At 48.2% G+C, this 13,890-nt stretch overlaps 1 protein-coding gene across 1 annotated transcript in view; it reads left to right on the plus strand.

The window, feature by feature from the left end:
• Positions 1–13,890, plus strand: part of LOC136621169 (inter-alpha-trypsin inhibitor heavy chain H3-like) — a 191,825-nt gene that overhangs the window by 45,019 nt on the left and 132,916 nt on the right. Inside the window, exons 7-8 of the mRNA XM_066596443.1 lie at positions 6,936–7,046; positions 7,403–7,528. Coding sequence (XP_066452540.1) covers positions 6,936–7,046; positions 7,403–7,528 — 237 coding nt within the window. The remainder of the gene's footprint in view (positions 1–6,935; positions 7,047–7,402; positions 7,529–13,890) is intronic.

Genomic DNA, 13,890 nt, shown 5'->3' on the forward strand with positions numbered 1-13,890 from the left:
CCCTGGACAGCAGAGCTAACGTCAGATTAAATGCAGGTGGGCTTTGGCCCACACTGCATGCCCCAGCCTGACCGGGGTTTTTAATTCATAGACACAGGCAGGTACAACTCCCTATTGTGAAGTCCCTGTGGACCGACAGCATGGGTGGGTGCCAGGAAGCCACCGGCGGTACATAAATATATCCCATTGCATTGCCCATCACAGCTGAGGTAATGTCATGTTTAATGCAGGTGGGCTTCGGCCCACAATGCATGCCCCAGTCAGACTGGGGTTCTTTAGAAGTGGACAGATGCAGTTACAACTCCCTGTGGACCCACAGCATGGGTGGCTCCCTGGAACCCACCGGCGGTACATAAATATATCCCATTGCATTGCCCATCACAGCTGAGGTAATGTCATGTTTAATGCAGGTGGGCTTCGGCCCACAATGCATGCCCCAGTCAGACTGGGGTTCTTTAGAAGTGGACACATGCAGTTACAACTCCCTGTGGACCCACAGCATGGGTGGCTCCCTGGAACCCACCGGCGGTACATAAATATATCCCATTGCAGTGCCCAACACAGCTGATGTAACGTCAGCTGTAATGCAGGTGGGCTAAAAATTAATTTGATTACACTGTAGGCGAGGGCCCCCAACAATTGGTGTACCAACAGTACTAATGTACCTGAGAAAAATTGCCCATGCCCAACCAAGAGGGCAGGTGAAACCCATTAATCGCTTTGGTTAATGTGGCTTAATTTGTAACTAGGCCTGGAGGCAGCCCAGTTAAAATAAAAATTGGTTGAGGTGAAAGTTTCAACGCTTTAATGAGCATTGAAACGTATAAAAATTGTTTAGAAAAATTATATGACTGAGCCTTGTGGGCCTAAGAAAAATTGCCCGTTCGGCGTGATTATGTGAGGTTCCAGGAGGAGGAGCAGGAGGAGGAATATTATACACAGATTGATGAAGCAAAAAGGTCCTCGTTTTGTGATGGGGATAGAGAACGATGCTTCCATCCGCAGGTGCAGCCTACGTATTGCTTAGGTATCGCTGCTGTCCGCTGGTGGAGAAGAGAAGTCTGGGGAAATCCAGGCTTTGTTCATCTTGATGAGTGTTAGCCTGTCGGCACTGTCGGTTGACAGGCGGGTACGCTTATCTGTGATGATTCCCCCAGCCGCACTAAACACCCTCTCTGACAAGACGCTAGCCGCAGGACAAGCAAGCACCTCCAGCGCATACAGCGCGAGTTCAGGCCACGTGTCCAGCTTCGACACCCAGTAGTTGTAGGGGGCAGAGGCGTCACGGAGGACGGTCGTGCGATCGGCTACGTACTCCCTCACCATCCTTTTACAGTGCTCCCACCGACTCAGCCTTGACTGGGGAGCGGTGACACAGTCTTGCTGGGGAGCCATAAAGCTGTCAAGGGCCTTAGAGAGTGTTCCCCTGCCTGTGCTGTACATGCTGCCTGATCTCCGCACCTCCCCTGCTACCTGGCCCTCGGAACTGCGCCTTCGGCCACTAGCGCTGTCGGATGGGAATTTTACCATCAGTTTGTCCGCCAGGGTCCTGTGGTATAGCATCACTCTCGAACCACTTTCCTCTTCGGGTATGAGAGTGGAAAGGTTCTCCTTATACCGTGGGTCAAGCAGTGTGTACACCCAGTAATCCGTAGTGGCCAGAATGCGTGTAACGCGAGGGTCACGAGAAAGGCATCCTAACATGAAGTCAGCCATGTGTGCCAGGGTACCTGTACGCAACACATGGCTGTCCTCACTAGGAAGATCACTTTCAGGATCCTCCTCCTCCTCCTCCTCAGGCCATACACGCTGAAAGGATGACCGGCCAGCAGAATGTGTACCCTCACCAGTGGGCCAAGCTGTCTCTTCCCCCTCCTCCTCATCTTCCTCCACCTCCTCCTCCTCACCGCGCTGAGATATAGACAGGAGGGTGCTCTGACTATCCAGCGACATACTGTCTTCCCCCGGCTCTGTTTCCGAGCGCAAAGCGTCTGCTTTATGCTTTGCAGGGAACTTCTCAACAGGCATAGCAGAGGAATGGTGACGCTAATGATTGCAGCATCCCCGCTCACCACCTGGGTAGACTCCTCAAACTTTCCAAGGACCTGGCAGATGTCTGCCAACCAGGCCCACTCTTCTGAAAAGAATTGAGGAGGCTGACTCCCACTGCGCCGCCCATGTTGGAGTTGGTATTCCACTATAGCTCTACGCTGCTCATAGAGCCTGGCCAACATGTGGAGCGTACAGTTCCACCGTGTGGGCACGTCGCACAGCAGTCGGTGCACTGGCAGATTAAACCGATGTTGCAGGGTCCGCAGGGTGGCAGCGTCCGCGTGGGACTGGCGGAAATGTGCGCAGAGCCGGCGCACCTTTCCGAGCACGTCTGACAAGCATGGGTAGCTTTTCAGAAAGCGCTGAACCACCAAATTAAAGACGTGGGCCAGGCATGGCACGTGCGTGAGGCTGCCGAGCTGCAGAGCCGCCACCAGGTTACGGCCGTTGTCACACACAACCATGCCCGGTTGGAGGCTCAGCGGCGCAAGCCAGAGGTCGGTCTGCTCTGTCAGACCCTGCAGCAGTTTGTGGGCCGTGTGCCTCTTATCTCCTAAGCTGAGTAGTTTCAGCACGGCCTGCTGACGCTTGCCCACCGCTGTGCTGCCACGCCGCGCGACACCGACTGCTGGCGACGTGCTGCTGCTGCTGACACATCTTGATTGCAAGACAGAGGTTGCGTTGGAGGAGGAGGTGGAGGAGGAGGGTGCTTTAGTGGAGGAAGCATACACCGCCGCAGATACCACCACCGAGCTGGGGCCCGCAATTCTGGGGGTGGGTAGGACGTGAGCGGTCCCAGGCTCTGACTCGGTCCCAGCCTCCACTAAATTCACCCAATGTGCCGTCAGGGAGATATAGTGGCGCTGCCCGCCTGTGCTTGTCCACGTGTCCGTTGTTAAGTGGACCTTGGCAGTAACCGCGTTGCTGAGGGCGCGTACAATGTTGCGGGAGACGTGGTCGTGCAGGGCTGGGACGGCACATCGGGAAAAGTAGTGGCGACTGGGAACTGAGTAGCACGGGGCCGCCGCCACCATCATACTTTTGAAGGACTTCGTTTCCACAACCCTATACGGCAGCATCTCCAGGCTGATAAATTTGGCTATGTGCACGTTTAACGCTTGAGCGTGCGGGTGCGTGGCGGCGTACTTGCGCTCAAACACTTGCGCTAGCGACGGCTGGACGGTGCGCTGACAGACATTGGTGGATGGGGCCGAGGACAGCGGAGGTGAGGGTGTGGGTGCAGGCCAGGAGACGGTAGTGCCTGTGTCCTCAGAGGGGGGTTGGATCTCAGTGGCAGGTTGGGGCACAGGGGGAGAGGCAGCGGTGCAAACCGAAGGCGGTGAACGGCCTTCGTCCCACCTTGTGGGGTGCTTGGCCATCATATGTCTGCGCATGCTGGTGGTGGTGAGGCTGGTGGTGGTGGCTCCCCGGCTGATCTTGGCGCGACAAAGGTTGCACACCACTGTTCGTCGGTCGTCTGCACTCTCAGTGAAAAACTGCCAGACCTTTGAGCACCTCGGCCTCTGCAGGGTGGCATGGCGCGAGGGTGCGCTTTGGGAAACAGTTGGTGGATTATTCGGTCTGGCCCTGCCTCTACCCTTGGACACCGCACTGCCTCTTGCAACCTGCCCTGCTGCTGCCCTTGCCTCCCCCTCTGAAGACCTGTCCTCAGTAGGCGTAGCAAACCAGGTGGGGTCAGTCACCTCATCGTCCTGCTGCTCTTCCTCCGAATCCTCTGTGCACTCCTCCCTCGGACTTACTGCCCTTACTACTACCTCACTGCAAGACAACTGTGTCTCAACGTCATCGTCCTCCTCACCCAATCTGAGCAGGGGCCCGAGAACAGTTCCTGGGAGTCTGCCCGCTCCTCAGAATGTCTCATTGTAATGGAGTGAGGAGGCTGGGAGAAAGGAGGAGCAGCAGCCAGAGGATTCTGAGTTGCAGCAGTGGACGGCGCAGAACTCTGGGTGGACGATAGATTGCTGGATGCACTTTCTGCCATCCACGACAGGACCTGCTCACACTGCTCATTTTCTAATAAAGGTCTACCGCGTGGACCCATTAATTGTGTGATGAATGTGGGGACGCCAGAAACGTGCCTCTCTCCTAATCCAGCAGCAGTCGGCTGCGCTACACCTGGATCAGGAGCTCGGCCTGTGCCCACACCCTGACTTGGGCCTCCGCGTCCTCGGCCGCGCCCACGTCCTCTAGGCCTACCCCTACCCCTCAGCATGCTGTATTACCAGTAATGCAGAAACAGAACGCTGTAATTAAATGTGCCGCTTATTGGCCTGTGGTTGGAGGCTGACTTCGCTTACGGAACACCAGGAAATAATTTTGCGCAAGCCTGCTGTAACACTTAGCTGGCTGCGTATGAATTTGGAGAACTACTACACCCAGCACAGACCCAGAACACTGAGGACAGTCACAGGCAGCCCAAATAGATTTTTTTCCCCCAATTTTTTTGCAAAGGCCCACTGCATATATTCAATCATTTTGCAAAGGCCCACTGCCTATATGCAATCAATATGTCTTCTGTCCCTGCCTAAGCGCTTCTGGCCCTGGAGTATGTCAAAGAACTGCAGAGTGTTGCACTGTGAACTGCAATACAGCGGTGATTTCACAGCCCAGACAGAGCCAGGAAATAATTTTGCGCAAGCCTGCTGTAACACTTAGCTGGCTGCGTATGAATTTGGAGAACTACTACACCCAGCAGAGACCCAGAACACTGAGGACAGTCACAGGCAGCCCAAATAGATTTTTTCCCCCAAATTTTTTTGCAAAGGCTCACTGCCTATATTCAATCAATATGTCTTCTGTCCCTGCCTAAGCGCTTCTGGCCCTGGAGTATGTCAAAGAACTGCAGAGTGTTGCACTGTGAACTGCAATACAGCGGTGATTTCACAGCCCAGACAGAGCCAGGAAATAATTTTGCGCAAGCCTGCTGTAACACTTAGCTGGCTGCATATGAATTTGGAGAACTACTACACCCAGCACAGACCCAGAACACTGAGGACAGTCACACCCAGCCCAAATAGATTTTTTTCCCAAAATTGTTTTGCAAAGGCCCACTGCCTATATTCAATCAATATGTCTTCTGTCCCTGCCTAAGCGCTTCTGGCCCTGGAGTATTACTGCAGGGCGCAATGCTCTGCACGGCCGATATACTCACTGCAGGGGGGTGGTATAGGGCTTGAACGTCGCAGGGGGAAGTTGTAATGCTTTCCCTGTCTTTCAATTGGCCAGAAAAGCGCGCTAATGTCTCAGAGATGAAAGTGAAAGTAACCCGAACATCGCGTGGTACTCGTTACGAGTAACGAGCATCTCGAACACGCTAATACTCGAACGAGTATCAAGCTCGGACGAGTACGTTCGCTCATCTCTATTAATTACATTTGATCACTGGGGTTTTCATCAAAGGGACCCTTTGTAATTAGCCTATTGTTAAAGAATCCTTCTTAACCAAATAGAGATTATCCAAAGCATACAAGCCATTTAGGGAGCAAAATATTCTAGCTGTTAATGGATTATATGGATGTCATAGAAGGAGGTACCTCAGTCAACATCCTGCTCTATGAGTGAGATCGGCAAGCCACTAACAGATGACAGCATGCATTCGGGGTGGACTTATTCTGTCTTTGGAGTATATGGACAGCCAATTATATGAATGGTTGCATGTAAGCTGTATTTGTCCAGTATCAGCCACTGCAGGTAAATGAGAAGCCAATGGTGACATTCCCCAGCATAATAAACTGTAATGGGGTTTTCTGTTGAAAGGTTTGTCTGTGATGAGACAACCACTTTGGGAGCTTTCTAGAATGTTTGGAAGCCACAGACTCTCATATACCATCTTACCAAAAGTATTTGGACACCCTAACCAATAGGGTAGATCATATCTTATTAGCATGTCATGTGTCTTAAACAATAGTACATAAGATGCAAACCCTTGGCGTTTGGTCTTTACAGGAACTGCATGCTATTGGATATATTACCTATGCACACAAGTTGTCCATCACAAAGCGCAATGCATTTGCATGTCTACAATGGTGCAAAGTGCATCATCATTGGACAGTTGAGCAATGAAAGAACATTCTATGAAGTAATGAATTGCACTAATCCATCTTCAAATCAGATGGATGTACCTGGGTGTGGAGGATGCCTGGGCAATGCCTTCTGCTTGAGTGCATTGTGCCAACAGTTAAGTACAGCAGAAGTTCCATTATGGTTTGTGGATTTTTTATGTGACATGGTCTTTGTCCATTGGTTGTAGAGTAGAGCCATGAACATGGAGGCATACCATGACACTGTAGGCAATAATGTGCTGCCCAAAATGTGTCAATACTCTGGGAATTGTCAAGAATACTTTCAACAAGACAACGTGTCTTGTCACAAATCCAACATTGTTTTACTTTGGTCTGGAGACATGGATGGTTCAACGACTGGACTGACCTGCATAGAGACCCGACCTGAACTCTACTGAAGATCTTCGGGATGAACTGAAATGTTGGGTAGGGAAATATGAGCAGCGTCGTCTTCTTTGAGATAACTAACCAGTCACTTGCAGGATGAATGAAGGGAAATACCAATTGAAGTGTATCAGACGTTAGTAGAAAGTATCCAATGTCATTAGGGCCAAAGGAGGTCCCATTAAGTATTAACATATGTAAATAAATGCTACATTTGATTGTTACTCAAGTGTCTTGTTACTTTTGGTAAAATAGTGCATGTACTTGTTTTAAGTTAACATATTTCATTTAACTTTTTTGGGAAGAAAATGTCCCTTTTAGATTAAAATAGATGAAAAATGGGCAACTTTTGGGTAAAACATTTCCATTAAATATAATTTCTTTTAAAGAGACACTTTTTTATTCTTTGGGTTTCAGATTGAAGTAGATATACATGAACCTCAAGGTATCAGCTTTCTAGATGCTCAAGCATCTTTTATAACAAATGACCTACTACCTGCTATACAAAAATCATTCTCTGGAGAAAAGGTAATAAGTTATGTGTAATGGCAAAATGTGTAAAATGCCTGTGTCAGTAGGTGCAAATGATCTCATGTGTACCTATGAAGAGGCTTTTTATATAACATATACATTTGGTTTTTGATTTTCATTATCACACAGCTTGTAAATACAAATGGGACTACTTTTAGCTTGATTGTGATAGGACAATGCAGAAAGTTATCTAATTTTAACCCATTGAAAAGCTATTGTTCTCTGATTTTAACACAACAAAGCCCAATGTAAAGTAGTTTAAAGTGTAAATAAACCACATGGCATGTAGAACTGCTCATGTCTGCAGCATACACCCACAGATAATTATGATTTTATGTCTTTTTTGTCTTCAGGGTCATATTTCTTTCAAACCCACAATAGATCAGCAGCGTTCTTGTGCCAACTGCTCAACCACCTTACTGGATGGAGATTTTACTGTGACCTATGATGTTAGTAGAGAATCCCCTGGAAACATTCAGGTGAGGTGTGATGATTAGCAGTGGTTCAGGGGCCAATGCTGGATTTGTCAAGAGCATTTTCAAGCTAATTGTTGTTCAATTGCTCATTTCCTGCACCACATGAAAATTTGTTTGTAGCCCCTTAAGCCACTCTTTCACACACACACACACACACACACACACACTGCTTTTTACCGCTATTAGAGCGGAGTCCTGAGCGCTGTACTACCCGCTGTGCAACGCTCTCATTGATTTTAATGGGGTTACTCAGACCTGTGCTCAAATGCCATATTCTTAACATCGCGATTTTTGAGAGCTGTTTGTTATATTTTTGCCTTTTTTAATGCATCTCTTTATCCATCACAATTATGGGGTGCATTAAAAAGCACTGTCAAATGAAGTACCATACATTCAAAAATGCTGCTCCAAATTGCTGTAAAAATGCCATGATTTCGAGCTGTGTTTTCTGAATGCATGAGTGAGAGTGGCCTTAGGGTATGTTCATGGTTTTTGATGTACTTTTGAACCACAATTAAGAAAAACACATAAAAAATACATGTGGTATTCAAAGACCACATACGTTATTAAGTGTATTAACTGCATACACTATTAAAAAACGCATGTGTTTTTGATGTGTTTTTAATTGTATGTAAAGTGTGCAATATATACAGGGAAATGTATAACTTTCATCAGCGATAAATAGGAGATAGATGATATTTAAATAGAGATAGATAGATAGAAATGAGAGAGAGATAAATAGATAGATATGAGATAGATGATAGATAAACAGAAATGAGAGAGAGATAGAAAGAAAGATAGATAGAAAATTGATAGACATGAGATAGATAGACAGATAGACATGAGACGGACAGATAGACATGAGATAGATAGACAGATAGACATGAGATAGATATGAGATAGATAGACATCAGACAGACAGATAGATGGATAGATAGATGCCTCAGACCACTTCTCTGTGTGAGGACAGCAGCCTGGCACAGAGACGCTGTACAGTGTGTCAGCAGGAGCCCAGGGTGGTGACATCATTATCATCTTGCTCTGTTCTGTGCCATGCCATGTGCATGTCTGCCTGTCTGCCTGCCTCTCTACCCCCCCCCCCCCCCCCTCCTGGAGGTGTTCCAGAGAGACTATCATCACTGCTGTTTCCATGACGAGGAAGACGTTCTGAGGCACCTCTTAGCGTGAACGGTATTACAGCTTTGTGACAAGGACTGTACAGATCCGCGGTGGCAAGTTGGTAACTCTATGCCCACTGGGCATTCCATTTCTAAGTAACCACATAATAGGATTGGATTTTAAGGGTCTCGATGATAGGAAAGCGAGACCTTAACACTATTTATATAAGGTGACTACGTTTTCCACCCACTCGGAAGGCTAATTGGCTGTAGCCACAGGTATCTTCACATGGGGGGGGGGGGGGGGGGGACTTATATAAACAGGCTCAGAAGCTCAAACCTACAGATACCTGTAGTCTACCATCCAGGCCATAGGTCCTACTTTATTTTATTTTCATCTATCTCTTTATCTACTAGGCAACTGATAGCCAAAAGGGGCATCAGGCTAGGTGACCTGGGAACATTACCCCATAGGCAGAGCATCTATCCACCTAGCTATTTATCACACAGGTGTAGAAGAGATTGCCTTTTTGAGGGAAACCTTTAGTGTGTTAGATCAGCTTTATCTATCCCTAGCCCTGAGAAGAGTAGCTCAGAAAACAAAAATATTGCCACTGCGCTCCTTAAGATAAATGCCTCAAATATGCAATGAAAACGAAAGAAACCTCTATAGCATACTAGGAGGTTTATTTCATAATATAAAAGAGGAATAACACACCTCTGGAAACAGACACATATATCTAAAAAATAGCCACTGGTATATGCAAGGCGTTTCGGCGCAATGAACGCCTTTGTCAAGCATAAATCTCCATGGGTGCACGACCCTATATATAGCCAGTAATGATTAAAGGGGTTGTCCCGCGAAACAAAGTGGGTCTATACACTTCTGTATGGCCATATTAATGCACTTTGTAATGTACATTGTGCATTAATTATGAGCCATACAGAAGTTATCAGAAATTTTTCACTTACCTGTTCCGTTGCTAGCGTCCTCGTTTCCATGGAGCCGTCTAATTTTCAGCGTCTAATCGCTAGATTAGACGCGCTTGCGCAGTCCGGGTCTTCTTCTTTTCTCAATGGGGCCGCTCGTGCCGGAGAGCGGCTCCATGTAGCTCCGCCCCGTCACGTGCCGATTCCAGCCAATCAGGAGGCTGGAATCGGCAATGGACCGCACAGAAGCCCTGCGGTCCACCGAGGGAGAAGATCCCGGCGGCCATCTTCAGCAGGTAAGTAAGAAGTCACCGGAGCGCGGGGATTCAGGTAAGCGCTGTCCGGTGTTCTTGTTTAACCCCTGCATCGGGGTTGTCTCGCGCCGAACGGGGGGGCTGTTGAAAAAAAAAAAACCCGTTTCGGCGCGGGACAACCCCTTTAAACACATATCTTACCATTTCCATAGACAGGAAAGGAGGAGGGAAGGAGTCCCACATGTGATGATGTAGCGCGCCATCTTTGGCGCCATGTAGAGGCGTAACCGTGATGGGTATGTCATCAATATGTATCGGGTCGCGTCCTGCGTTCCCGAGGCTCATCACAGGGCGTGTTTCTCGTTACGTCATGCCGCAAGCAATGAACCGCAACGGTGCGCTCCAAAGCAGCGTATCACGTGATCGCTATACATCATGTGATAGAACCCATGGTAGCGTCGCTCAATGCCTTCCGGACCGCAGCGCTGTATTCCAAAGGAAGCGTACCGACATCTTCATCTCTCACAGTTTCAAAATGACAAACTTGCTCATAACTACTGTAAGGCGCAGATTAACAATAAATAAATGGCATAGTAATTTCATAACTGTCATTATAAACTGGAACAACAATATGATGATTTAGGACAACAATATGATAATTACTAAACTCTAAAAGGATATATTAATAAAATATGCTAATTTATACTAATATATAAAAAATCTTGGATCGTACCCTCTTATGTGAAGATAAAATAACAGAGTAATAATCTTTGACCTTTGGAAATTTTTCCTATTAGATATGCCAATTATGCTCTTATACATAAAGTCCTAAATACATTAAACATGTCTCTCTTATATAAAAATATTAATAATATAATATAAATGCTGTAGGTACCTGTAAAATTCATGTGTATACAATAATATAAATGGCATTTCTTGAAAATAGATAAATGAACCTTCTGACGACTACTTAAAAGCTCAAATATGTACAAGTTAAAAAACAACTGATGACTAATGATAGAAAGATACATGAATAGTCACCATCATAAAATAATCTTAATTAATAACTGTTAAATATGCTATTAAATGATAGTATATTATAGAACTAAAATATGAAGTGCGCTATGCATAACGTACAGATAAATAAATGAAAATGATAAATATACATATATATATACACATACACTATTATACATATACACATACATACTAGAGATGAGCGAACCTACTCGGCCACGCCCCTTTTTTGCCCGAGCACCGCGATTTTCGAGTACTTCCGTACTCGGGTGAAAAGATTCGGGGGGTGCCGTGGCTGAGTGGGGGGTTGCAGCGGGGAGTGGGGGGGGAGAGGGAGAGAGAGAGGGCTACCCCCTGCTCCCCGCTGCTACCCCCCGCGCCGCCACGCCTCCCCCCGCCCCCCGGCGCCCCCCGAATCTTTTCACCCGAGTACGGAGTAATTACTCGATAAGAGTATATTAGCTCATCTCTAATACATACATATACACCATATATAGGATACATACATGTATATACATCTTTGTCACATATAGAAAGCTACATACTATTGTCCCCTCGGCAATTGATGTAATAAATCATGATGTACGGGATATTACAACTGTACAAAATATTAGATATATGTGTCTGTTTTAAGAGGTGTGTTATTCCTCTTTTATATTATGAAATAAACCTCCTAGTATGCTATAGAGGTTTCTTTCGTTTTCATTGCATATTTGGGGCATTTATCTTAAGGAGCGCAGTGGCAATATTTTTGTTTTCTGAGCTACTCTTTACATACCCGGCCTTTCTATAAGGAACGGGATTTAAGCTTGCCCTGCAGCTCTCCTCTTCTCAGGGTACAGATAACCCCCGGAGAAGTTTTAAAGACACTGCTACGGGCTCTCTTGGATTCTAGGTGCAGGCGTTGTCACAAGGAAGGTGACACGCCAAGCACCGGGTGAGTCCTTTGTTGTTTATAATTTCACTATGTTTTCCAAATGTTTTGTGTGTGTATGGCGCTCTCCCTGATTCCTTTTTTAGCCCTGAGAAGAAAATTGACCATTTAGGTCTGGAAGCTCAGCAGGTTCCAATCGATAGGGAAAAGCACTAAAAGCTTTGGAATATGACTTATGCTATCTGAGAGGGAATGGGCTGTATCTTGAAGAGTGCATTCTCTCAGTGGTCTTGTTCCATTCCTAGCGTATCTCAGTGGGAAGTGTAACTAAATTTCAGTGAACCATCCTGCGAAGTCTGTCTAGCGGTGACACATCTCCTGGGCTGATTGAGCCCCTACGCCACTAGTGCGACACGAGCTTGATAAAGACCTTTGTAGGTAGGCCAAAACGTTGCCAGTTATTTTACTATGGAGGAATAAAGCTATCGATTTTAAATTAATCTGATGCTGGCTTGACCTTATATTATTGTGGACGGCTTGACGGATCTACCTCTTGATTTGCCCTAACTAGCTATGACTATCATCAGATTGCCTTGAGAGTATATACAGACCTGATACTTATTGAACCGAGTCTGTGTTGGAACTGAGAAGGCTAATAAACGGCTGTCTCTTCTATTTGGGCATGAACTACTAGAGCAGTAGGGAAAAGCGTCAAACAAAAGCCCTAACTGACAGTTCAACCCATCACTATAGAACTAGACATTATTAAAGGGGTGGTCTCGCGAAACAAAGTGGGGTTATACACTTCCGTATGGCCATATTAATGCACTTTGTAATATACATCGTGCATTAAATATGAGCCATACAGAAGTTATTCCACTTACCTGCTCCGTTGCTAGCGTCCTCGTCTCCATGGTTCCGTCTAAATTCGCCGGCAGCTTGCTTTTTTAGACGCGCTTGCGCAGTCCGGTCTTCTCCATTCAGCACGAGCCGCTTCAGTGTGCTCCCTGCTACAGCTCTTCTGCGCATGCGCAGACGAGCTGTCACTGCTCGGGAGCGCGCTGGAGCGGCCATTCTGTACCTTCCTCTGTTAGAGGAAGGTGCAGAGCTGCCGAGCTGTCCGGAGAAGCCGCCCAGCTGTCCCACCGTCCAGCTGTCCTGGTAAGTGATGGGTCGGGGGGGCTGCCGCTGCGCCGGGGGAACTAGCGCTGGGCCGGGGGGGGCTGTCGCTAGGCCGGGGGGGCTGTCGCTGCGCCGGGGGAACTAGCGCTGGGCCGGGGGGGGGGGCTGTCGCTAGGCCGGGGGGGCTGTCGCTGCGCCGGGGGAACTAGCGCTGGGCCGGGGGGGGGGGGCTGTCGCTAGGCCGGGGGGGGCTGTCGCTAGGCCGGGGGAACTAGCGCTGGGCCGGAGGGGGGGGCTGTCGCTGGGCCGGGGGGGCTGCCGCTGCGCCGGGGGAAGTAGCGCTGGGCCGGGGGGGGGCTGTCGCTGGGCCGGGGGGGCTGCCGCTGTGATGGGGGAACTAGCGCTGGGCCGGGGGGGGGCTGTCGCTAGGCCGGGGGGGCTGCCGCTGTGATGGGGGAACTAGCGCTGGGCCGGGGGGGGGGGCTGTCGCTGGGCCAGGGGGGCTGCCGCTGTGATGGGGGAACTAGCGCTGGGCCGGGGGGGGGCTGTCGCTAGGCCGGGGGGGGCTGCCGCTGTGATGGGGGGGGGGCTGCGCCGGTTACCTGCTGCCTGGCGGTGGGTGACAGGTCGGCCATGTTCATTCCTGGGGTCCGGTCGGCGGCTGCGGGGTGTCTGGTTGCCATGGAGACACAGCTGGTAGCGTCTCGGGAGCACGCACGTTGGGCTACAGCAAGCGATGCGAAAAGAGCTGGCGGCCATCTTGGGAGAAAGTTTTATAAGTTGCTGAAACGCTGGAACGGTAAGTAGAAACCAGCTAGGAAAGTAATTTACAGGGGTAATTAGTAATGTATGTTTAATTAGGGGGACTGGGCAAAAAAAAAAATTCACTGCTTCCTCGAGACATCTCCTTTAAGATATTACCAATGCACCATAAAATTGATGATCTATCTATCATTGCAAAATGACGAATATGCTGCAGTGAGATAGACAAAGCGAACTAAAGCCCTAACTGACAGTTCAAATAAATACATAGTAACATAGTATGTTAGG

The sequence above is a fragment of the Eleutherodactylus coqui genome, chromosome 3 (assembly GCF_035609145.1).
Source record: "Eleutherodactylus coqui strain aEleCoq1 chromosome 3, aEleCoq1.hap1, whole genome shotgun sequence".
Classification (NCBI taxonomy): domain Eukaryota; kingdom Metazoa; phylum Chordata; class Amphibia; order Anura; family Eleutherodactylidae; genus Eleutherodactylus; species Eleutherodactylus coqui.